Source organism: Halichoerus grypus, chromosome 7 (genome assembly GCF_964656455.1).
Source record: "Halichoerus grypus chromosome 7, mHalGry1.hap1.1, whole genome shotgun sequence".
NCBI classification, from domain to species: Eukaryota; Metazoa; Chordata; class Mammalia; order Carnivora; family Phocidae; genus Halichoerus; species Halichoerus grypus.
In genome coordinates, this window is record NC_135718.1 from 98,376,772 (window position 1) to 98,403,009 (window position 26,238).

The 26,238-nt window shown below is 42.2% G+C and overlaps 1 protein-coding gene across 1 annotated transcript in view; it reads left to right on the forward strand.

Moving 5' to 3' along the window:
• The first annotated feature begins 19,355 nt into the window (after window positions 1-19,355).
• TIPRL (TOR signaling pathway regulator) overlaps window positions 19,356-26,238 on the forward strand; it is a 31,087-nt gene continuing 24,204 nt past the window's right edge. Inside the window, exons 1-2 of the mRNA XM_036076781.2 lie at window positions 19,356-19,604; window positions 25,822-26,001. Coding sequence (XP_035932674.1) covers window positions 19,501-19,604; window positions 25,822-26,001 — 284 coding nt within the window. The 5' untranslated portion in view covers window positions 19,356-19,500. The remainder of the gene's footprint in view (window positions 19,605-25,821; window positions 26,002-26,238) is intronic.

Sequence of the window (26,238 nt, forward strand, 5' to 3'; positions counted from 1 at the left end):
AACAGTGACACTAATTCTGTGGAATATATAATGGATAAAAAGAGTGTGCAAGGCTGAGAACATCTCCAACAAGCACATCAAAGAACAATACATACAGCATGATTCTGGTTAGTAAAAGAAACAAACCCGGGAAAAATGAAACCAGATGAAAATCAGAGAGGGAGACAAACCGTTAAGAGACTCTTAATCATAGGAAACAAACTGAGGGTTGCTGGAGGGGTTGGGGGTGGGGGGATGGGGTAACTGGGTGATGGACATTAAGGAGGGCATGTGATGTAATGAGCACTGGGTATTATATAAGACTGATGAGTCACTGAACTCTACCTCTGAAACTAATAATACACTATATGTTAATTAACTGAATTTAAATAAAAAAAAGACCCCCCCCCACAAAAGCGGCCGACTCTTAATTTCTGCTCAGGTCATGATCTCAGGGTCATGAGCTTGAGCTCTGCATTGGGCTCTGTGCTCAGCATGGAATCTGCTTGGGATTCTCTCTCTCCCTCTCCCTCCTTCTCTGCCCCTCTCCCCACCCCAACATGCGCATGCAATCTCTCTCTCTCTCAAATAAAACAATAAATAAAATGTTTAAAAAATAAATAAATAAATGGGGTTGGCGGTGTAAGAACTTCATTCATTTTCTAATGCTGCATAACAGGCTACCATGAATTCAGCAACTTAAAATAACACCCATTTATTATCTCACAGTTTAGGGAGAAGTCCAGGTGGGCTCAGCTGGGTTCTCTGTTCATGCGCTCACAAGGCCAAAGTCAAGGTGTCGGCCAGGCTAGGCCCTTACCTGGAAGCTCTGAGGGAGAATCTGCTTCCACGCCAGTCCGGCCATTGGCAGAACTCAGTTCTTTCTGTCTGTAGGACTGAGGTCCCCATTTTCTTGCTGGGTGGCAGCTGGGGGCCACTCTCTGCTCCTAGCGACCGCCTGCATCCTCCTGTGGTGGCCTCTAACACCTCAGAGTCAGCAAGGTGTGTCAAGTCTTTCTCACAGGCTCCATCTCCCTGGCTTCAGGTTTCAGCCAGACAGAGCTCTTTGCTCTTCAGTGCTCCTGTGATTTGGTCAGGCCTACCCAGATAACAGCCCTGTTCTAAAATCAGCTGTGTCCTGGGGCACCTGGGTGGCTCAGATGGCTAAGCGTCTGCCTTCAGCTCAGGTCATGATCCCAGGGTCCTGGGATCGAGCCCCGCATCGGGCTCCCTGCTCAGCGGGGAGTCTGCTTCTCCCCCTCCCTGTGCTTCTCCCCCTGCTCATTCTCTCTCTCTCTCTCTCTCTCTGTCTCTATCTCTGTGTCTCGAATGAATAAATAAAAAAATCTTAAAGAAAAATAAAATCAGCTGTGTCCTATAACATGATCACAGGAGTGACATCTCATCATATTCACAGGTTCAGGGATTAGGACCAGATATCCTTGTGAAGCATCTTCAAATTCTGCCACAACAACGTAGAGAAAAAATTCTCAAGTGAGTTTGGAAGATAGTATTTTAACTGTAGTTCTCCAGTGAGATATTTCTAAAGACAAAAAGAACCTCTGAAAAATCTCATCCAGTCGCTTTATGTCTGTGGTAGTTTGGTATTGTTGTTTGAAACAATTATAGATACTATGTAGGAGAAAGCAAATAAAGAATTGTGTTTATGTTGTGGGACTTGAGATTTTTCGTGATGAAAAAGGGAGATCGAGTATAAAATTGAGGAGGTTAAGCAAAATGCTTGCAAAAAGTAATTTGCATTGGAAACGTCAGTATGATCTCACGATTTTGTTCCTCTTACAAAGTCTGTGTTTCCTAACTCCAGCCACCCAAAAAGCCAGAAAAAAATGAAAAACAACAACCCAGAAGCAATGAGCACCCCTAGCAACCAGATATGGTCTCAAAATACCGCTTCTCTCTTTGCAGAAACGGCTTATGGTGCTGGACTCAAAAATGTATAAAATGGGTCTAGAACATCTTGTATCAGCAAAGAAGAGAGATTTCAAAGATGAATGAAGTCATTTCAAAAAGACACAAGAGCCAAAGTAAAGGGACAATTTGAGCATCAAAAAGAATAATTGCAGGGGCACCTGGGTGGCTCACTTGTTAAGCGTCTGCCTTCGGCTCAGGTCATGATCCCCGGGGTCCTGGGACCGAGCCCCGCGTCGGGCTCCCTGTTCAGCGGGGAGCCTGCTACTCCCTCTCCCACTCCCCCTGCTTGTGTTCCTTCTCTCCCTGTCTCTCTCTGTCAAGTAAATAAAATCTTTAAAAAAAAATAAATTAAAAAAAGAATAATTGCAGTAGATTGGAACAAACCCAATAAATAAAAACCTTTGCTTTTGTAGTTAAGTCCAGTGGTCACCGCTGGTGATTGCTAAGTAACCAACTAATTTCCCTGAAAAATTAATAAATGAAAGGAAGGAATCAGACATTTGTTCCATCTTTTCTATAAGAATTGCATGTCAGTGTAACCTAAAAGTAGGTGAAGAAAACCTTCTTTTTGATAGAAAAATTCCAGAGGCAAATGCAGAAGAAGAAATAGAATTTTAAAATCACTGTTTTGCTACTGTTGATGAAATCATGGTTGTAGGCAACAATCATCAATGGATACTAAAATCATTAGGCGAATGGTTGAAGGACCAATCTTAATATCACACCAAATGGGATGCAATAGGAAATATACAGAGCCACTTAGGAAGTATTCTTGCATAAATCTTATGATGTGGGTGGATGCTAAGCAGGAAAAACAAGTCAAAAAATTGCTGTTAAACTTCAAGCAATAATTACTGATTTAGTTGACTACCAGCTGAGAGAAAGATCCAATGGAATAAGAGACAAAGGCAGAAACACTACCAACACTTACCCTCCTACCTTATGATTTTACACTGAACAGGCTTTCTTTTCACTGTTTATTGTCAGTTTGCTGCCATGCTAATCTCAAGGTGCCTCTTAGCAATTGGCTTTGGCCAGCAATGAAATGCAAATCCAGAGTACATGGAAGGTATCCTGTCAGATTAAAATGGGAGTCCTTGAAAACCAGTACACTGCAGGGTAGAGAAAATCAGTATTGAATTTTCAATGAAATTCTGAACCAAGCAAGAAGATATATATTTTTTCTATACACTTAATTTGTTCAGCTTTACAACTCAAGACCTTTCAGTGTTGCAAACATTTTAAATGCATACCTGTCTATTCTTATTGCCACTGTTACTTTATATATCTATATCTACATCTCCCTTCGAAGGAGGTCTTGTGGTATAAATGGCAGTCCCCAGTTTGGGAATCAAAAGAGCTGGGTTCTGACCCTGACTCAGCCCCAGCCTTGCTGATAGTCCTGACTCCACAGTGAGATGAGGATTAAGAGTCAGATCAGATGCAAGCAAGAGGAGAGGTTGCAGGTAAGACTCCCAAAATCTCAAGTCCCACAGCCATAGAGACCTCTGAGTGGGCCGAAGAAGCACCCACAAGTCCAGTGCAGGATGACCAGGAGATGCTTCCTCCCAGCCAGTGGAGGGGAAGTCAGAATCAGGATGGTTGCAGAGCAAAAACTACCCAGCCAGGAGAGGCAGAAGCTGGGAGAATCCTCCCAAGGTCATGCCAAGAGCAATGATTAAGAACTAAGTGTTGAGAGGCAGTAGGGTTCCTTTCTGCTAACTCTCATATCATGGCCAATTTAATTTATAGTTGCTTTGTGTTCCCTCAGATGGGGAAGAAAAGGAACCAAGGCTGGAGCCAGTTAGCTATATCAATCAAGAGAGCAAAGAGTAGGTTTTGGTCATCTTAAACTCAGAAACTGTCTTTGCTGTTTGGAGCACCTTTTTAAAAAAATTTCTTTTACTTTCCCTTGGTTCGTTTGGGGATATTCTTTTGAAGATACCCATGAGACTTTTTTCTATTAAGAAAGTTGGAAAGGGGCGCCTGGGTAGCTCAGTCGTTAAGCGTCTGCCTTCGGCTTAGGTCCTGATCCCAGGGTCTTGGGATCGAGCCCCCTGTCGGACTCCCAGCTCCCTGCTCTGTGGGAAGCCTGCTTCTCCCTCTCCCACTCCCCCTGCTTGTGTTCCCTCTCTCGCTGTGTCTCTCTCTCTCTGTCAAATAAACAAATAAAAACTTAAAAAAAAAAAAAAAGGAAGTTGGAACAGAGAAAAGACATTTTTCTCTCCCTGCAGGCCAGGGGAGCAAAGGGCCCCTAGTGGCCAATGTTGGAGCTGCAGCAGCCCCAGCGGACCTGGTCTGTGGAGAGGTTGGAGGGGGCAGATAGGGAGGGAGAGACTGGGAGGAAGGGTAGGAGGAAAGAATAGAAAAGAGAAGAAAAGAAAAGAATGAAGAAATGCCAATACAGGATTATAAAACATATGGTATATTCAATAGTTACTTTTAGCAAATACTTACAATAATTTTATTCAATACAATGTCATTTGTTTCTGTACAGAAAAATTAACACATTAGAATATTTTTGATGTAAAGGTTAGGATTTTTATGCAAAATAATATTGCTGAAAGAATTGTTCAATTACTGCTGGAAGGATGGTCCTATGTTATACATAAGCTACAGACTTAATTGAATTTAAAGTGTTCCATCACAGATGGCAATGTTCTACCATATAATTGTCATAACAACAAAAATTTATTAAAAAGTAAATATTACCAGTGGGGTGGACAGATAATGAGACATAAATTTAAGGTTGAATTGTTAATATTTTCTTTTTTCAGTCCCCTGTCAGGGTGTCTCTGTTACTTATAATTTTATTTGGTGATAATATAAAAGTTTTCACTGAAGTCCCTTTGTAAAAGGAAGTCCCCATCAGATGGCTTCCCTGATCTCTGCCCCTTATTCCTCCCTCGTAGTAAATCCTGCAGAGGCAAACCCACGACTCCCAAATCTTCGTACCTATTAAAATTACATGGAGAGCTTTGAAAAAAATTCAGATTCCTGGGCCCCTCCAACGCCTACTAAATGGACATTTCATGAGGTGATCTCAGACTAGCATTTGGAACTATGGCCCTGCACTCTCCCACACTGCTGGTGAAGGGTATTTAGCATAGCCTTTGAAAATCAATCTGGCAATACCTATTAAATTATAATAAATATATGCCATTTGGCCCAGAAATCCTACTCCTGGGAAGCTATCCCACAGAAATAAAAGCACCAGTACAGAAGAATATACATACGCAAGAAAGTTTATTGCAACATTATCTTTTGTGGCAAAGAAAAATATAAGCAAAGTAAATACCCATTCATAGAGGAAAGGTTGAATAAACTAGAATAACCATACTATGGATTATATTATCAACTAATAAAGAGTTAAAGTGACATTGATCTGGAAGGATTTTTACTATTGTTAAGCAAACATAGCAATAAGTGTACACATATATATATATATGAACATAAAAGTGTATGAAACCATAATTGTAAGAGTATATGAAACAAACAATAGCCAACTTCTCAATACCACCAGGGAGAAATGTATGGGAAATACACACCAGGCTGCAATTGTTTCTGTTAGGGGGGGCACAGGGAGAGGGCAAGAGTGGTGTAACAGAAAAAAATAATAAGATTATAGAAATATATGTATGTGTATGTGTAAGATATAAAAATATATAATTTACATAATATATATAGAATATATAAAATATATTAAAACAAAAAAACTGTAGCAGTAGAGTGGCAATTGAGAATGTATACTATAAAATTCTATGTTATTATGGTAAATCCATAAAAGTTAAGTACGCAAATGAAAAGTTCTAGAAGGTGACAAAAACAAATGAAAATTGATAATGAGTTTTTATGAGACCAAGGGTAAGTTTCTTCTTAAATTTGTTACTTAATACAGAATCTGTAATTATGTAGCTTTTTTGGTGTTTTTTTTTTTTTTTTTAAGAGAAAGAGGGGAGGATTGCCTCCCTTATATGGCATAGTGAAGAGAACTTAGCCTTTCTAGCCAGACATTCCTGAACTTGACTTTTGTTTCTATCACTTAGGAGTCTTGTGATCTTAAGTAAGACACTTGACTTCTTTAAGTTCTGGTTTCTTTAATTATAAAGTGGGGATAATAATTGTACCTACCTCATGGGTAAAGGCTTGGTATAGTCCCTGCGACACAGCAAACTGAAAAAAAAAAAAAGATCCTTTGTGGTAGATTAATTTATTGCGATATTAATTGGAATTTTGTTTTTCTTTTTACTGCTGGGGAATTGTCCAAGAGAAAAAGCTATCTACGCTGTGCTCTCAGTATTTCACTCCCCCGTTCCAAAAGGGTTTCTTGTTTCAAGGCAGATTTCCTTGGTTTGGTGGCTTGGGAAGAGGGGAGGGTAGGGGAAGTGGGACATAGGCAAAAACAGAGACACTGAGATTTCTCCAAAGTGAGAAAGATAGAATCAGGGGAACCATGAGTGGCAGAGACCTCCCTCCTCACCCTCCTCCATACATCCTGAGGCCTGGGAGAGGGCAGGATCTCCAAGCAATGGAACTCTCAGGAGGCTGAGCACTGAGAGCAGACCCTCTGCACTTGAGGAAGCCTGCAGGCTGGGGCTGTGGGCATCTCGGGGGTGAGCATGTGGGCCAAGACCAGACAGGCCTCCTCATGCATTTTTCCCTGCATGAGATCTAGAACCCTAAGATCTTTGCATTATCCTAAAGATAGGGGTGGATTCCAGTGGGGTGAGGAGTCCCTATTCTACTTGGCTGAAGAACTGAGTTGAATTTAAAGAAAATACATAGGCTATATCTTGTGTGCTTGCAAATATCTTCCATATTTTTATTCTTTTTCTTATTTGCTTTATTACTATGTGATAGTGGGGAGGTCGGTTATTGAACTCATGCTCAGCTTCCTCATCTGTAGAATGGGCAGTAATAATACATAGCTCACCGAGTTGTGGCATGTGGGGATCCAGTGGGAGTGTGTCTACGACATTGTCTACAACTGTCTGTAACTGACCACTGCTTCTGCCCCTTTGATCCTTCTCTCGGGCATTCTGAGCTCTTGGCCTCTGGATGTGATGCTTTAGCACTTGGAGTCATTTTTCCTCTTCTGCTGTTTGAATCCTACTTCGTCATTAAGTCCTGATGTAAGCACTGTCCAGTTATGCCTTTCCTGACCACTAGGCAACATTCCTTTCTCTGGACTCCTGAGGCATTTATTTATCTCGCTCAATTCTCCTTTCACTCATCTGACACTTTTTAAGCACTCTCTGAGTGGTGGGCACCCGGAGCTGAAGAAGACAAAGTCTTGGCCTGCACCGAGCTCACGTAGGCAGATTGTGTCCATGTCTTTCTTTCCATTCCCAGAGTGGTCAAGATTTTATTTACCACAAAGAAAGTGTGCACATGAGCTATCTATTCACTTCCCACGCCCTGTATCCTGGGATTGAGGGCCAGCTGGGCTGCTCTTTCCACAATGGCTTTGTGGTTCTTGGAGGAAACACTGTGAGCAATCTCAGAACAGTAAGATCTCTTGCAGGACAGGAGGGTTTCCAGCTCCTTGATGTTGTGGACGAGGAACCTCCAGAAGCCTCTGGGCAGCATGTGCTTTGTTTTCCTGTTGCCCCAGAACCATTGTTGGGCATCACCATCTGGCCCTGGAGGGTGGCCATGATGCTGGGTAGGACGGGGCTGGCATGTGTGAGGAAGAGAGCGCATGTCTCTTTTTATGGAGATGTGTCACTTTCCCAAATGCACTGTCTGCTTCCGAAGGTCAGAAGTGATGTCTTTTACCTCAGTATTATCTGGAACAGTGCCTAGAATACAGAAGATACAAAATGGACGCTCTCCTGACCGAGTGTGCCCTTAGTCAAACGATTTCCTCTTCCCCTTAAGTCTTACACACCTAGACTCCCCGCTCTGTCACTCTGTCTGAAGTGCCTCTTTCCGGGCACTGGCCACTTTTCCTGATCCAGCACAAACCAAGCTCATACATGCTGGAATACACAGAATAATACAATCTTTGAAAGACGGCTAACTGAGGATTGGGGTGTGGTCTGTGGCATGGACCTCACAAAGGAGACATGGAGGATTCTGGGAAGAAGCTCCTCCCCAGGCCCCACTCTTTATCTGCTCTGTCACCTGAGTGGCTTCACAATTACTCTTAGATTTCTAGCAGAACAAAGAGCTAAAATCACTGGGATTTCTAGAATTCTGTGTTAGGGTCAAGTACTAGTGCCCTGCAACTTTCCACGTTTGCTTCACAATCAGAGGTGTGTGCTTGAACATTTTAATCATTATAGTAATTGATATTTGCCTAGCAATTAATGGTTTATGGAGGGTCACCACATTTGGGGGGGAAGCTAAGGGAAGTCATTCTATCACCATTATTATTATTACTATTATGTTACAAAAATCCAGATTGAAAACATTATCTAGAGCCATTACGGAACAGCAAGGCAGTAACAGATTTAGGAAACTAGCAGGTCAACTACTCTAAGTCCTGTGTCTCTCTACATCACATCACACAGAGATCTGCAGCACTTTCCCAGAAGTCTACCTCATCTAGCTCTCAAAGATTTTTTTTCATTGTTTAAGGAGGAAAGAGGTTTTTACTTTCGGTCATTTCTTGGCAAACCTAGTTTATAGCCAAGCTGAAGTAACCACCCTTGGTTTCAAACATCCTGTCATTTATTTAGGGAGCAACCACTCTAACTCCCAGGTTTCACATGAGATGTGCTTCACGGGAGAAAAAAAAAGAAAGACATTTCCTGGGGGGGATGTCGGTAATGAGTAAGAGACCGAGAAACAATGTGAAATTGCAATCGAGTTGATCTGTTAATTGTGCCTTTATTAGGAAATATTTGTTAAACTGAATTATGGTTATGAAGAAATCAATTAGCTCTAGCTCTGTTAAGAAAAGATAATTATTCTCTTGTTGAGGTAATAATAAAGCCCAATATGATCTGGGCCTCTTTATTTGCTCTGCATGTTACGTCAGCTAATATATTTCTCTGACAGCCTCTGAGCATTTGCAATGGCTGGCTTTTATTTCTCCTTTATTAATGAGTTAGTGTTATTTCCAAGTCATGGTACAAGTGAGAGTAGGCAACATTTCTTTTTTAAAAATAAATTTGCGGGCGCCTGGGTAGCTCAGGCAGTTAAGTGTCTGCCTTCGGCTCAGGTCATGATCTCAGGGTCCTGGGATCGAGCCCCGCATCTTGCTGCCTGCTCGGCGGGAAGCCTGCTTCTCCCTCTCCCACTCCCCCTACTTGTGTTCCCTCTCTCGCTGTGTCTCTCTCTGTCAAATAAATAAATAAGATCTTTAAAAATAAATAAATAAATAAATAAATAAATAAATAAATAAATAAATAAAATAAAAATAAATTTGGATGCAATCAACTCTGCTCTTCTCTCCGCTCCTCAAATCCTTTGGGTTTTCTACATCCCCTCTCCCTAACCACTTACCTTGCTTTAATATTTATATTCTCATCCTTAGCATGCTACTCCCCTCCTCTTTGAGTTCCTCAAAGTCAGAATTCTCTCATTCTCTCATTCCACTCCCGCCCCTGCACAGAACCTGGCCTCCCTTTCACATTTTATGTGAAAACTTGGGCATGAAGGGCTGTGGATAGGGGGACTCAAGGAGGTGTTGAAAGTAGGTTCTTGTTTCCACTGAGCTCTTTGGTTGTGAGGAATGGAGACTTTTTCAAGTGTTTTCAAGTTCTGAGGGACTTGATCTAATGATACACATGACAAGGAAAGAGTGCTCTCAGCTCAGGGACTACGTTCTTCCCTTGTTTTTCCATGACTGAGCCTCATGATGTGAAGATCCCTCTTTTCTCCCTATGTGTCTCATGCTTTGACACCATTCTTTTTTTGTCACATCACCTTTCTGTGGATGGGGTCCTGCCTTCCTCTCTTACTGCTGTGGAACCTGAGTCCTGCTCTTAGTCCCTCAGATCTGTGACTGGATCTTCAGCCTGGATCGCCCTACCCATGTGTGCTTCCCGGATGAGCAGGAGTTTCTCTCCTTGTCTACTGTTAGATTTCTCCTGAGGGGTTCCCTGTCTCCACGGGCTTCTTCCCACCAACTACCTCTGGAATCCATCCCAATCCCTGCTTTGACCCTGGGAGTCCAGCCAGTCTCCAGCCTTGCCCTTCCTATCAATGCCCAAACCCTGGATCATCTGTCCGTTCCATTGAATGGTTTTTTGAATGACTATTGTGTCATTCACAGTCCCAAACAGGCTCTGAGGACAGAGACATGAGTAAGACAAAAGCCTCTGCCCTTGAAAAGCTCAAAATTGAGGAGTTGTGATAATAGCTTCAACTCAATGGGTAAATCAGTGAGGGATTGGAAGTTATTTTGAATGGGGAGCATGAGGACTAGGAGGGCAATAAATGGACCTGAGGAAGTAGGAAGGAACGTTTGTGACCTGAGGGTGACAAAGACAGCCCAGTAGAGCTATAGTTTGGTTCGGTGTGGCTCATTGGGAAGGTAGAATCACACTGCTAAGATACAAAGCAATTATTTTATTGCTCATTCTTCCTATTGAGACTCACAGGAAATTGAACAAAATGGAATATTTTCAGCGCTGGGTCGTTTTATCTGTGTTTACGTTGACCTAGCCCCAGTCCTCCCATATGTGTGTCACCGGTACTCTTCACCGTGGGGATTCTGAAAGATGAGTTGAGTTTTAAGCGGGCTCTTCCTGACACTTAGGAGATTCCTGGGGCCCATTTCTCCCATCAGAGTTTGCTCAGGGAAAGTGAAACCAAATGTAAAGGACTTCCAAATTATTTTGTTTTATTAGAAATGTGGTTTCACTATTGAGATCTTAGAATAATTGTCAGAAACCTCTCTTTTGAAATATGTTATAAAATTATTTATCCTAATGAGATTAAACTTTTATTGACTGCTAACCTGTAACATGACCAACAAAACAAAAACCCTGATGACTTTCAAATAAGAATAAGATATGTTGATACGGTCTAGCCTCCTCCCAAACTCCCTGTAGTTTACCTAAGATGTCACACTGCTCCTTCTTCCCTTCTCCGTGAGGGATTCATGGCTTCTTTTTTGGTCTGCTTTCACATGAGAATCCTGCAATCATTCCAGTCTGGTCAGTGGCCCCCTTCTCTGCATTTTCATAGTGTTTCACACATGTGTCTATTGGCATTAGGGACACTGCTTATGTGTCTGTCTCCTAGGTATAGAATTAAGTTCTCTAAGGATATGTACCCTGTCTTACTCGTCTTTGATTCCTCAGGAGATAGCAAGAGCCTGCATCATGGTTGACTCTCGATAAATGCTTATGAATCCATGAATAAGTCCAGACACTGGTCTAAACTTAAAAACAAACAAACGAACTACTTTTAAATGCTTTGCACTGTGCTGGATACTTGCATATATTCTCTTGTTTAATTTTCCTGACCATCCCATGCTGTGTGCCATTATTAGGAATAACAATGAGAAAAAACAATGAGCAAAGTGAGGGTTGGCAGAGGCCACACAACTAGCAAGCAAGGAGACAAGGTTGGAGCTCAGGCAGCCTGACTCCAGATCCCTGGTGCTTACCCATTTATGTTCCCCCTCAAAAGCCTGTCTGGACTTTTCCCATTACAAGGTAAATGTTGAAGAGTCCACTTGCCAAAGCTTAATCCTTTTTTCTTCTCTTCTCAGGGTAGTCTGATTGATCACACCCAATGACAGCAATAATCCCTTGAGATTTTTTTTTCTTTTTGTTTTAACATCAACCTTGGAACTCACACTGTAGTGATGGGGCTCTGCTTCTAGGTCCCCGGCCACAACTAGACGTGCAGCCTCCTGTTTGTGCCCACCAAGGGAGATGCCTGATCCGACTGAGAACCCCCTCAGATCTTAGCCCTGTCTTCCCTCATCCCACCTCTACTAGCTCATCCCCTCCTCATACCATCAGAAAGAAAGCCTGTTTTGTCCATTCAAGTTCTCTGCATGTAACTTGCCTCAGTGTCTTTTATCCTTGTTTTGGCCCCAAAATAAGCAGGAAAAAGAAAGAAAAATATTCTGGCCATACAGTATCCCTGAACAAAAAGAGCATGAATTCCTGTAATGATTCCATTTGTTTTGTTTTTAATCCGTGTTTCTTGGGTAGCTGTCTTAAGATCCACGGTTCACTTGCTCATTTCTGTCTCCAGAAATTAGCATGCGGTGGTCCTTTGAGTAAATCTGTGCATCCTCTGGAGTTTTATAGCTTAGCCTTTCTGTGGCCTGAATTAAAGCACACACATACAAAAATCTACCTTTACTAGACTCTACTCTATAAAAACACTTTTGAGAGTATAATATGTCTTCTTGAGGAATTATCCAGTAATTTTTCTCACAATTTTTTAAGATAACATTTGAATCAAGGTCTTTTGTGTGTTTACATTTTCCTGAGTCCCCAAATGAATGCTCATTTATACTAAAGCAACACCAATTCTCAATGAAATGGACCAGTTACTCCAACAGTTAACGTGAGTGATTGTTGCAAAGATATAGTACCACTGATTCCCTTTATAAATGATCCTAAAATAATGTGACTTACTGTTACTCCCTCAGCTTTTTTTGCCATTGTCCCATGCCATACACTTAATCTACACTCACAAAGGATATCATATATATTATACAAAAAGCACTACAATATTTGTGTAATGAAAATTTTAATGCCAGAAATTAACATCAAAGACAAAAAAAAGTAGTACAAACAATGCTACCGATTCCCCACATCACCTCCATTATCAGCCATTAGAGTGCTCTGAGAGAGAGCCTCAACAGAGGTAGGGACCACTATTTGGCAGGCCACACAGTGACTCATGCTTCCTGGGGCTCAGCAGTTCTCCCAGCAGGTGAAAATTCACTTCAGTCCTCCTCATAAATTCAAAGAAATGCCTCAGAAGCCTAAATAGGAGTGTTAATTCTCATAAGTTGGATTTCTCATAAACCAAATGGGTGTATTTTGGGTTATCACGAGCTATGAAAGACCTTGCAGACTGATCTATAAGTAGATATTCCCTTGTTTTGTGTATTTGGTGAGTCTGCATAGTTTTAATTTTGACTTTTGAAATAACCTAATGCTCACCCTTAATCCATCCTTTTGTGGGTCCCCAAACCTTGCCCAGGTGTTGTTTAGACATCTGTGTTTAGTCACAGAAAACTGTAAAGTAGGTAGAGGTTAAATTCTATAACTTCTCTTTCAGGTTCTTTTTTCATATCCCATTCTGCTAATATTTTCTGTCCCCACTGGGTCTTGCCTAAGCTAACAGTACCACACACTTACAAACCCTTCTGTTCCTCCCCTAATCAGCCCAAAGCCCACTGTTACAGACTTTGGGGGCAGGGCATGTGGTATATCTCTATCTCCGAGAACCATGGTCTCCAAAGTCGAAGGCTTGTACCAACATGGCCCCATTTATCATGCTGACTGGGCCATGCCAGACACCTGACTCAAGCTGAGCCACTCAGATTCCCTCTTCTGGAAATTTAAAATGTGAACCCAGAGACAGCTATCAAGAGGTCTACCAGGAAGCTCAGGGGGCCACATACAAAGAGAAGTAGAGTGAGCTGGTCTGCAAAGAGAAGAGAAGGAAGCAGATGCACAGACAGGAGAGCAAAGGGAAAGAGAGAGACTAGGAGCCATAGAGAGAGACTGAGTAGGGCCAACCAGAACCCCAGGCTTTCCGACTCCTCATTCCTCTCTTCCTGAGGCCCGGTTGTTCACGTTCGCAGCACATTCCATGAGGTAACCCCAGATTCTTAAACACATAGAATAGAGTACTTTCCTAAAGCTAGTTTGAAGAGGGTTTCTGTTCTTTTTAACCAAGAGTAACTTGACTAAGATGCTCCTTAGGGAATGTGCGTTTGTGTTCAGTATTTTCTTCATCAATAAGCTGCAGGGTACTGAGGCTTCCTGTAGCCTTTAAGGAGACACTTCTAGGCCTCAGGCTAACCCCCTGTGAACTGTTCTCTCTGCTGCTGGGGCTCCACCAGCCATCTCACACATCTGCGGCTTCTCTCCACCTTTCATAAGAACTTTTCTTCTCCTTGCCTACTTCAGGATGGAACAAAGGGTCCCAACTGCCACCTCCTCTGTTTTGTTTTGATATAAGCACAATTCCTTTTGAGGGTTTTTGAAAAAAAATCAGTTTAGATAGCTAGTGAAAATGGGGAGCCAGAGAATGGATTTTTTTAAAAAGCTCAAGAGGAAAATAACATACGAAATGAGATGGTGGTCGGAATGAAAGCATTCCAAACCCTTATTGTGGGGGAGGGGAGTAGTAATAGAAATGAATAGGCTTTGTTAAGCATGCATGTTGAAAATGTCAGGGAAACCATTGAACAGGAACAGAATATATAACTTAACTCCTTGGCTTAGCTCATTGTAAGTGAGAAAGCTACAGTCGCCTATTATAAGTATCTCTGGCCTCTTATAGCCACTAAGCCAAAAGAGCACAAAATGCGTGGCTGACTTTCAACATAGGTTTAATTTTCAGGCTTGCAGGCCTCTTATGTGACTTTAGAACATTTAGACCAAGAGTGAGGCATTTAGAGTTGAGGCAGTGAGATTTGGGAAAACTTAAGTACCATGATCCCGCAATCTCCAGCCCCCTTCCTCTCTCTAAGATGGTCCTGATTTGCTTCAAGTTTCTAGGATGACCTCATCTGAGGCAGACACTTTGCAAGAGGATGCCAGTTCTCCCTGTGAACCACCTACCACTTCTCATCGCTTCTGGATCCTTAACTACATTCACTGTCAGTGCATCCAGAGGACAAAATGCAAAATCAAATCCAGAACTTGAAAACAGCAAACAAATCGCAGTATTTTGCTAATTTATATTTGCAAATTTTCAGAAAGCAAGTGTGGGAATTTTTTTTAAAGACTTTATTTATTTGAGAGAGAGAGAGCATGAGCCGAGGGGCGGAGTGGGGAGAAAGGAGGGGTAGAGGGGGAGGAAGAAGCAGACTCCCTGCTGGATGCATGGGGCTCGATCCCAGGACCCTGGGATCATGACCTGAGCCAAGGGCAGACAGTTAACTGACTGAGCCACCCAGGCGCCCCAAGTGTGGGGATTTTTATTTCCACACTGAGGATGCTGGCCCAGCAAAAGAGGAATGTAATTTTGGAGAGAGCTGAATGCATTGGTATTTGGATTTGATGTGCTGGTGTGAACAGCTGGGACTTGTTTGTTTAGTAGGCTCACGGAAACCTGATCTCAACCATGACCCTTGATGCCAGAAGTAGAGATACAGATTTTCTTTGGCTTAATGTAGAAGTAATGCAAAGACATAGGGAGATAAGAATGTTGGAATGGATTTCTCTTATGTAACCTGCTCATCCACCCCCTAACTATGTTCCCTGAGAGGACTAGAGTACCTGCCCTTTACCAAGAAATACACTGATGAAAGGGGTACCACCATCCTTGAAAGTTGCTTCATTGGCTGATTTCTGCAATGCAGGGATGGAGATGGGAGACGTTCCATTAGAATCGACTCAGTGATTTCCATGGGGATGTAGTGATGTCCAAGATGCAAAAGCCAAATAGGAGTACTTAACTGACCAGAGGCCATGTGAGTATGATAACTATAATAGGCAGCAAGGACAGAGCGAGCATCAGAATGGGTTGACCCACAGAGATCTTGGGTAGGGGCAACTGATGTTGAGTCCCTAGGCTAGAAATAGATGAACAATACATTAAGGTTCTACTTGATCTGTGCTACCAACACAACCCTGAGTATAACAAAAAAACAAAAATGAAAACAAAACTTGGATTGTATCACCATGAAAGCCATAGCCCCTCCTTAATTCCCAGATCTGAGTCAGTGTACAGATCCTGAACCCCTTGAATGAAGGGAAAGCTGGGTAGCCTTGTGGATGGGCAACTTGGCCAAATTCTTTGCAGTTTTTTTTTTTTAAGTAGTCTCCACGCCCAACATGGAGTCCAACGCAGGGTTTGAACTCGTGACTCAAGATCAAGACCTGAGCTGAGATGGAGAGTCAGACGCTTAACCAGCTAAGCCACCCAGGCACCCCTCTTTGCTGTTCTGTATGCTATTCTGCAGTGCAGAAAGGAATCACTCTGAGATAGAAGAGACAGTTAAACCAAATTACAACTGATGCAGTATACAGATTTGAACAATATTGATTTTCTTTAATGACCACGATCATTCTTTCAGAAATGCCCCCACATTGCATAGATTCTAGCATTCCGTGCCTATGTGCATCATATAGGATTTCACATGTGGAGGAACAAAGGGAGTCAGGCTTTGTTGCCACAGGCTCTTCCTCAGAAAATTATTCTTCTCTCTTTTTATATGACCATGTCTTTTCTCTTGGTGGTCCCTGTCTTTCAACAGGTCAGTTGACAGGTATCCTGATTATGGTGTTGTGATCTCCAGGCCACAGATTGGATGTTTCTCCCCTTACATTCAATCAGTTACCTAGTCCTCTCCCATATCTGTCCTCTTCTCTCTCACCCTCTACTACTGCCTTCAACTAGGCCAATGGTCCACAAAGTCATTTGATCACTTGCCATTAATATCTGTAAAAAATCAAGCATGCATCCCAATATTTGTTTGCAAATAAAGTGCATATGAATATGTGATACACTATGTACATTAGGGAACATGCACAAAAATAGAACTAAAAAAGATGAAATAAATATAAATAGAAGTATTAATATTTTCTTCCTTCCCTCCAGTGCATTTTGCAGTATGGTGATACGGATGTGTATCTCACTTCAAAGACACAAGTTTAGGCCATCATGTTCTCTCACTGAGGCAGTGGCCACTAATTACTCTTTGAAAAAAGTCCCAAGTTCTTTAGCATGACATCATCAAGTTCCTTCTTGATTTGCCCCAAGCCTACATTTCTCGACTGATCTCCTAGACGCTCCCAGTAATGGGCTCTTCTGATCACTCCATCTATACTGGTCTGCTCTCTATCCCCAAACACACACACACACACACACACACACACACACACACACTCACTCACTCAAGCACACATGTAACCCTTTCCACCTAAGTTGCTCAATGTTCTCTGCACAGAATTTATCCCTGTCTAAAGTCATAAATTTTTGTTTTTTACCTGTCTTCATATAGTGTGAGCTCTGAGATGACAGGGATCTTATCTTGCCTGTTTTATTCCCTGTTGTGTCCTTATATCTAAAGCAGATTCTGGCACCACAGTGGGTGCCCCCCAAAACCGGTGTAATGAGAAAATGAGCAAATTTCTTTTTTTAAAAGATTTTATTTATTTATTTGACAGAGAGAGACACAGTGAGAGAGGGAACACAAGCAGGGGGAGTGGGGGAGGGAGAAACAGGCTTTCCCGCAGAGCAGAGAGCCTGATGTGGGGCTCGATCCCAGGACCCTGGGATCATGACCTGAGCCAAAGGCAGACGCTTAACGACTGAGCCACCCAGGTGCCCTGAGCAAACTTCTATAATAACCAGTTGATTGTTCTCAGAATTGAATCTTTTTTAAAAAATTTTTTTAAAAAATATTTATTTATTTATTTGTCAGAGAGAGAGAGAGAGGGTGCATGCACAAGCAGGGGGAGTGGCAGGCAGAGGGAGAAGCAGGCTCCCCGCTGAGCAAGGAGCCCCATGCAAGACTCAGTTCCAGGACCCTGGGATCATGACCTGAGTCCAAGGCAGATGCTTAACCGACTGGGCCACCCAGGCGTCCCTAAAAACTGAATCTTGACAAACTTGTACAGTAGATGGTTTGATTGGGTGGCGCAAACATCCTTTGTCCAATCTGTTGAAAAATCAAGTTCCCACGTATTACTTCTTCTCAAGAACCAGCTTTATAAAGCAGATAGTTGTTGCATGATAGTACTTGAATGGGCACAGACAATACCCAGTTAATGCCTAAATATCTCTCTTTCTAATGTGTGAGTGCTTTAAATTGTACCTTTAAAGATTTATTTCTTTGTACCCTCAAAGAATTTTAGTTTTAAAGTTTCTAATAAGGTGCTGAATTGGAGACCCTAGAGATAAAGGGCTTGTTAGATTTTAAATTTAAGTAAAAATATCCTTCTAATAGGAAGTCTTCATTGTAGCCTGCCTAGGAAAATTTGGGAAGGAGACAAATGTTTTGAAAGGGTAGGTGGGAAAGCACTGACTCAGGTCTGGATAGTGTGGCCTGGTACTTCTCTATCAAGACCAGCTCATAGAAAATGATATAATAAAATCATTTAGACTAAATTGTAAATGATTGATTAAGCAAATCAGTGGCCCATTGCCCTACTTGAAGCAATTGAAATTTTAGATGAAACTGGATAGATAGATAACGTACATTTTGAGCGGAAAGGGGTCTGGCCTTGTATCACTGAAATCATGTCTCAGAACTCCATTGTCAACCTCCATTACAAGATAGGGTGAGAATACTATTTTGTTATAAAACAAATGCTTGGCAAACAGCAGGTGCTCACATTTTGATATTCATTTGGATGAATGAGTGGACACTGAAGTTGACTTAAATCAACGTGTTGGCTCAGAGGAAGAAGTTAAGTAAATCCAGGGTTCAGGAAAAGTCTTTTGAAGATGTATCCGTTCAAGGCATATCGTTCCTTGGCTAGGGTGAGGCAGGGAGGCTGGAGAATCTATATTTTCCAAAAGTGCCAGGTTGGGTCTGAAAAAGGATACGTCTGAATATGCTTATTAGGTTTAAGAGATAGAACAGCAAGGATAAGGGCTTAGAAGTAGGGCTGAGTGCACGTGAATAGGGCTGAGAGGGAGCTTCTGGAAATGAGGCCAGAAAGACAGATTTGGGAGATGTCCTTACCTCAAGCCATCTCATTTTGAGGCAACTGAAGCCAAAATCATTAGTTAAGAGGTTTGCCAAAGGATGCCCAAAACAGCACTGCAAAAGTGGATTTAATACCAGTTTCTCCAGTGTTGCTTCCACTATTCCAGGGGCCTAAATTAGGAAAGTCTTGAACTGTCCGAAGTCTGAAATTTTTGATAGGAGTCTGTCTTAGTCAACAGTAGTTAGATGTCCACTTCTGAATCATGTAACACTCGGTGCTGGACCTCCTAAATTCTAAGGGATTTCTGTTTTTTGGCCTCGACAGAAAAATATAGGACATTTCCTCTCCACACTGATTCGTCAACATGCGACGTAATGACACTGCTTTGCGAGGTCTCTAATGATCCTGCCGAATTCGCCTTCTCCATCACTGGAGTTCTGTAAAACACTCCCAGATGACGTCATCCAAAGAGTCCAGCGGGAGGGGCGGTACGTCCCTGGCCACACCCCCTGCGGCAAAAGCCCCGCCCCTCAGTTGTCTCTCCCCTTTTCTGTTTTCCGGTGCATCGTGACGTAAGACGTAGGTCACGCAACATTAGCAACTGGTCCCGGAAGCAAAAGTCGAAGGGGCGGAGAATGAGGAAAGGAGGGCCCGCGTCCGGGTCGGCCGGCAGGGGGCGGGGCGGGGAGGAGCCGGGCATGGTAACGGCTCGGAAGCCGAGGGGGCTGGGCCGGACGGAGGCGGAGGAACCGGTGTCCGCCGCTGCCGCTGACGCTGCCGCCGCTGCTCCAGCGTGTTCCGTGAGGCCCGCGCCGGTGCCGCCTCGGCCATGATGATCCACGGCTTCCAGAGCAGCCACCAGGACTTCTCCTTCGGGCCCTGGAAGCTGACGGCGTCCAAGACCCACATCATGAAGTCCGCGGATGTGGAGAAGTGAGGCTCCGGGACTCGGGGCGCGGGCCGGGGAGCGGGCCGGGGAGCTGGGCCTGGGCGGGAGGCAGGGCGAGCTGCGCGCAGCCCCAACCCTCGCCAGGGCGGAGGCTCCGTGCGTGAGGACGGGACCCTTGAAATACATCGCCACCTCCTGTCCTTCGGTGGGGGTTCGCCCTGCCCTGCGTCCGTGCAACTGTCACTCCGCCCGGGTTTGAGCAGAGCATGACTGTGCTGGTGGACTTCGCCCTCGCCCTAGGTCTCTACCTGCCCCAGCATGAGACACCTTTAGACCGTTTTTTTTTCCTGGGTGGCTGTGACCTGTTTTCTTGGGGGTTCATGGGGGGATGATACATGGGCTTGGTTTTTAGCATGTCGGGTGCTGTGCCAGGCGCTTGAGATATGGAAGATGAAAGAGCCTCTGTTTCCAGGAATTCAGTCTTATGAGAGAGACAGGCCATGTAATACCGTGTGAATATCTGATAGAGATGTATACGCGGGGTTATCTGAGATCTTTGAGAGGGACAGGGCGTCCGGGAAATTCGGATGCCTGGGTGAATCTTGATAAAGTCGGTTGGATGGAGTGGGGATGGGCGCATGTGTAAAGCCAGGAGGCCAGGCATGGTACGAGCTGTGAGGCGTTTGTGATGCCTGAGCTGAATCTGAACAGAGTTTGGGGGTGTCACGGGACACGTGTAAAGCCGGGAGGCCAGGGAGAGTGCGAGCCTGGATTTGTTTGAAGAACCATTTCTGTGTGATTGCAGCATGATGTACCAAAGGGGGAGTAGTGGGAAATGGGAGGTAGGCCCCAGGGGAATGGAGATAATGAGAGAATTTGTATGACAGGCTAAGGAATTTGTATTTCACGTGACCACCGGTGTAATTTTGTACAAAGGAGTGACATTGTCAGATGTACACTCTGAAAGATTTCTCTGAAGGCGATGTGGAGGATGGATTGGGGGGCTGCAGGACTGGGTAAGGAGACTAGTTAGAAGGGGAGTACCTGGATGTGATGGCCAATTGACAGGAGGAGGGAGGAAGAAGGAGCAGTCTATACTGATGACAAGATTTCTGGCTTGGGCTATTGCATGGGAAGCTTTGTCCCTGAACAAGGTAGAAACAGGAGGAGGAACAGATTGGGGCAGTTGTTGGATAGAGGAACAGCTTAGATTGTTGAAATATGAGTTGTGTGCGGGTCGTAAGTGGAGATGTAATAAGCATTTATCTTGGAACTCAAAAAACATGACTGTCCACGGGTTCAGGTTTGGGAATCATCAGCTTCTGGTTGATACCTGGAGCCTTGGGAGTGAACTAAGATCTTACAGAAGTCATCCAGAAGAAAAGGAAAAGGTTATGGGATAGTACCCTAGGATGCACTGGTATTTTAAGATTTAGGCCGAGGGAAGTGACCAGGGAAGAGAGTCATGAAGGGATGGTTAGCAGTGTAGATTAGTGACTAATTATTTTACATATATAACTGGAATATTTTGTAGGACCACCAGATTTCTCCAGATATATTGGGGTAAATTCGGGGAATCACATCTTATGTGATTTCATATGCATTATTCAGTAAAGTAGTTAAAATTTATTTAATTGGATGGGTTTTTTTACTTATTTGTTTTTTAAAGATTTTATTTATTAATTTGACAGAGAGAGAGAGACACACAGTAAGAGAGGGAACACAAGCCGGGGGAGTGGGAGAGGCAGAAGCAGGACCCCGTGGAGCAGGGAGCCCGATGTGGGGCTCGATCCCAGTACCTGGGATCATGACCTGAGCCAGAGGCAGATGCTTAACGACTGAGCCACCCAGGTGCCCCTAATTGGATGTTTTTTATGGAATATTTATTCCAATACACTTAATCTTCATCTTATTAAATCTTTTAAGTATTTAATATTTTCTTTTTTAAAATTTTGTTTTATTATAGTAGGAACAGTTAACATGAGATCTATGTTCTTAACAATTTGTTTTTTTTATTGGAAGTTTGTACTTTTTTTCTTGGAAGTATGTGTGTATATATATCTATATCTATCTTTATCCATTCATCTTTCAATGGATACCTAGATTGCTTTCATATCTCAGCTATTGTAAATAATGCTGTAGTGAACATAGGGGTATGTATGTTTTTTCAAATTAGTGTTTTTGTTTGGTTCAAATAAATACCCAGAAGTAGAATTGCTGGATTGTATGGTAGTTCTGTTTTTAATTTTGGGGGGAACCTTCTTATTCTTTTCCATAGTGGCTGCACCATTTTGCATTCTCACCAACAGTGTAGGAGGGTACCCTTTTCTCTACATCCTCTCCAACGCTTGTAATTTTTTTGTCTTTTTAGTAATAGCCATTCTCACAGGTGTGAGGTGATATCTCATTGTGGTTTTGATTTGCATTTCCCTGATGATTAGTAATGTTGAGCATCTTTTCATATGTTTCTATGTCTTCTTTGGAGACATGTCTGTTCAGCTGCTCTGCCCATTTCTAATTAGATTGGTTTTTTTATATTGAGTTGTGTGAGTTCTTTATGTATTTTGGACATTAATCCATTATCAGTTATATCATTTGCAAATATCTTCTCCTGTTCAGTAGATTGCCTTTTCACTTTATTGATGGTTTCCTTCACTCTGCAAAAGCTTTTTAGTTTTATATAGTCCCATTTATTTATTTTTGTTTTTGTTACCTTTGCTTGAGGCGACAGATCCACAATATGTTGCCAAGACTGATGTTAGGGAGCTTATTGCCTAATGTTTTCTTCTAGGAGTTTTATAGTTTCTGGTCTTACATTTAGATCTTTAATCTATTTTGAATTTATTTTTGTGTACAGTATAAGAAAATGTTTCAGTTTCCTTTTTTTGCATGTGATTTTCCAGTTTCCCCCAGCACCATTTATTGAAGAGACTTTTTTCCTCATTGTATATTGCCTCCTTTGTTGAAGATTAATGACCATATAAGTGTGGGTTTAAAGATTTCTTTGTGAGAGAGAGAGAGGAAGATCACGCGAGTACACACTTGAGCGGGGGGAGGGGAAGAGGGAGAGAAAGAATCTCAAGCAGATTCCCCGCTGATTGCAGAGCCTCATGTGAGGCTCAGTCTCAAGACCCTGAGATCATGACCTGAGCCAAAATCAAGAGTCGGAAGCTTAACCAACTGAGCCACCCAGGTGCTCCATAAGTGTGGGTTTATTTCTGGACTTTGTATTCTGTTTCATTCATTGATCAATGTGTATGTTTTTGTGTCAGCACCCTACTGTTTGGCTACTATAGCTTTGTAGTATAGATTGAAATCAGGGAGCATGATATTCTAGCTTTGGTCTTCTTTCTCAAGATTGCTTTGGCTATTCAGGATCTTTTATAGTTCCCCTCTTAACAAATTTTTAAGTGTACGATACATTATTATTAACTATAGGTAGAATGTTGTACAGCAGATCTCTAGAGCTTATTCATCTTGCTTGACTGAAAATTTATGTCTGTTGATTAGTAATTTATTTTCCCCTCCCCCCAGCCTCTGGTAACCACCATTCCACTATTTGATTCTATAAATTTGACTATTTTATTTTATTATTATTTTTTAAAAGATTTTATTTATTTACTTATTTATTTATTTTACAGAGAGTGAGTGTGTTTGTGAGAGCATGGGAAGGGGCAGAGGCAGAGGGTGAGAGAGAATCAATCTCAAGCAGACTCTGCGCTGAGTGCAAAGCCCAACTTGGGGCTTGATCTCACAACCCTGAGATCATGACCTGAGTGAAAATCAAGAGTCCGACATTCAACCGACTTAGCCACCCAGATACCCCCAAATTTGACTACTTTAGATGCCTCATATAAGTAGAATCATGTAGTATTTGTCTTTCTGTGACTGGTTTATTTTACTCAGCATAATGCCTGCAAGGTTCATCCATGTTGTTCCATACTGCAGACTTTCTTTCCTTTTTTTTAGGTTGCATTGTATTCCATTGTATATGTAAACCCTATTTTCTTTATCCATGCATCTGTGGATGGACACTTAGGTTGTTTCCACATCTTGGCTATTGTGAGTAGAGTTGCAATGAACATAGGAGTGTTAATTTCTCTAGTACTTGGGGCACCTGGGTGGCTCAGTCGTTAAGCGTCTGCCTTCGGCTCAGGTCATGATCTCAGGGTCCTGGGATCAAGCCCCGCATCGGGCTCCCTGCTTGGCGGGAAGCCTGCTTCTCCCTCTCCCACTCCCCCTGCTTGTGTTCCTGCTCTCGCTGTGTCTCTCCCTGTCAAATAAATAAATAAAATCTTAAAAAAAAAAAAAAAAAAAATTTCTCTAGTACTTAATATTTTCTGTCTCCTAATAACTAAGAATAAATTTTACTTAAAATTGTGATGAAAAAATAACATTATTAGATATCATACTAAAGATGTGCAACTTGGGGCGCCTGGGTGGCCCAGTCATTAAGCGTCTGCCTTCGGCTCAGGTCATGATCACAGGGTCCTGGGATCGAGCCTTCCATCGGGCTCCCCGCTCGGCGGGAAGCCTGCTTCTCCCTCTCTGACTCCCCCTCCTTGTGTTCCCTCTCTTGCTGTCTCTTTCTCTCTCTCTCTCTGTCAAATAAATAAATAAAATCTTAAAAAAAGGGCGCCTGGGTGGCTCAGTTGGTTAAGCGACTGCTGTCGGCTCAGGTCATGATCCTGGAGTCCCTGGATTGAGTCCCGCATCGGGCTCCCTGCTTGGCAGGGAGTCTGCTTCGCCCTCTGACCCTCCCCCCTCTCATGTGGTTTCTCTCTCTCTCAAATAAATAAATAAAATCTTAAAAATAAAATAAAATAAAATCTTTAAAAAAAATAAAGATGTGCAACTTAAAATGTTAGGTCAGTGATATGTGCGTACATATATACACACAGATGTAGTAAGTATATGTGCCCATTTTTTTCTTACTATTGTAATCATAATCATTTTTCCTATATTGTATTTTCTCTAAACATTTTTGATGATTCTATAATATTTCATTGTATGGATAGACTGTAGTATACATGACCATTTATTTCTTTACGATTGGACATTCTGAGTATTTCTTTTTTACTATTATAAATAAGATGGTTATGAGTATTAATATGTATAGCTCTTTTCTGCATTGGAGATTATTTCTTTATTATAGATTTCCCAAAAGTGATATTTTGAGTCAGGATACAAATTTGATTAAATTCCTTGTACTTTTTGCTTAATTGGTGCCCCAGGGGATAGGATGTAAATTAACACAGTCCTTCCAGAAATCCATGTAAGCAAGTGCTGGTTTCCCTCATCAGTGTTGGTGCTTTTGCTTTCTTTATTACCATCTTTTAAAACTTGTGACAAGTTGAGAAATATATTGGAAAGGTTGTTTTCCTACAAGAAACAGACTCTTTAAGTGCTGTCTTTTCTTCATAACTATAATTAATATAATTGTGTAAGAACAAAAAGTCTACCAGAAACATGAAGTTTATGGAAACATGAGACTATGGTACATTAGGTCTTCTCCTAGGATTAGAACCCATATTTATTCTTTTTTTTTTTTTTAAAGATTTAATTTATTTATTTGAGAGCGAGATAGCGAGAGAGAGCATGAGCAGGGGATGGGGGGACAGAGGGAGAGGGAGAAGCAGACTCCCCACCGAGCAGGGAGCCCGACATGGGGCTCGATCCCAGGACCCTGGGACCATGACCTGCGCCGAAGGCAGACGCTCAACGACCGAGCCACCCAGGCGCCCCACCCATATTTATTCTTGATGGTGGTGGGCCTTTTGTGATCCAGGAATGAAATAGATGTTTCTGATAAGAATCAGTATTTTTTCCATTGTTTAGTTTGTTCATGCAGGGTTTTTTCGCTTATTTGCTTTTAATATATATGCAAGATTTGATTGCTATGTCTGATTAGAAATAGATCTAAAGCAATAGGAAGGAAGGTAATTGTGGTCTTAGGATATGCATAGATCCTATGTTGACTTTATGTAACAATATATTTTTTAATATAGTATTATTTTCCCTTACCTAACAATAATAGCTGTGTAGTTGTTCAAAAAATCCAGAAGTCTTAGGAAAGAAAATCGAAAAGAAAGCCTTCTGATCTGCTAAAGTAGCTATCGTAGAGCACTTGCACTAAAGTCCTGTGCTTTCCTTGTGGTCCCTTAGAACTTCACTCAGAGCACATTTAAACTTTTGCCTCTATTGCCCACTTTATAATTATAACCCTATTGGAACTATTACCTGACTTTTGGTTATGCATAGGTTAGCCGATGAATTACATATGCCATCTCTCCCTGAAATGATGTTTGGAGACAACGTTTTAAGAATCCAGCATGGCTCTGGCTTTGGGATTGAGTTCAATGCTACAGATGCATTAAGATGTGTTAACAACTATCAAGGAATGCTTAAAGTAGCCTGTGCTGAAGAGTGGCAGGAAAGCAGGTGAGAATCTGGGCAGTTACAGTTAAATGAAAAAGAAGAGTTGAAAGAAATCTTCAGTCATGATATGTGTATTTTATTTGAGTGAAAGGCAAGTATTATTAAACTTGATAGTTGGATCATTCTCGGATTCATTTTTCTCATCCATAAAATGGAGATTAGTTACTCCACCTCTTGAATTGAATTCAGTTGAATTACAGTTGAGCTGAGCTATGTAAGGTTTACATTTTTGAGCTTTCA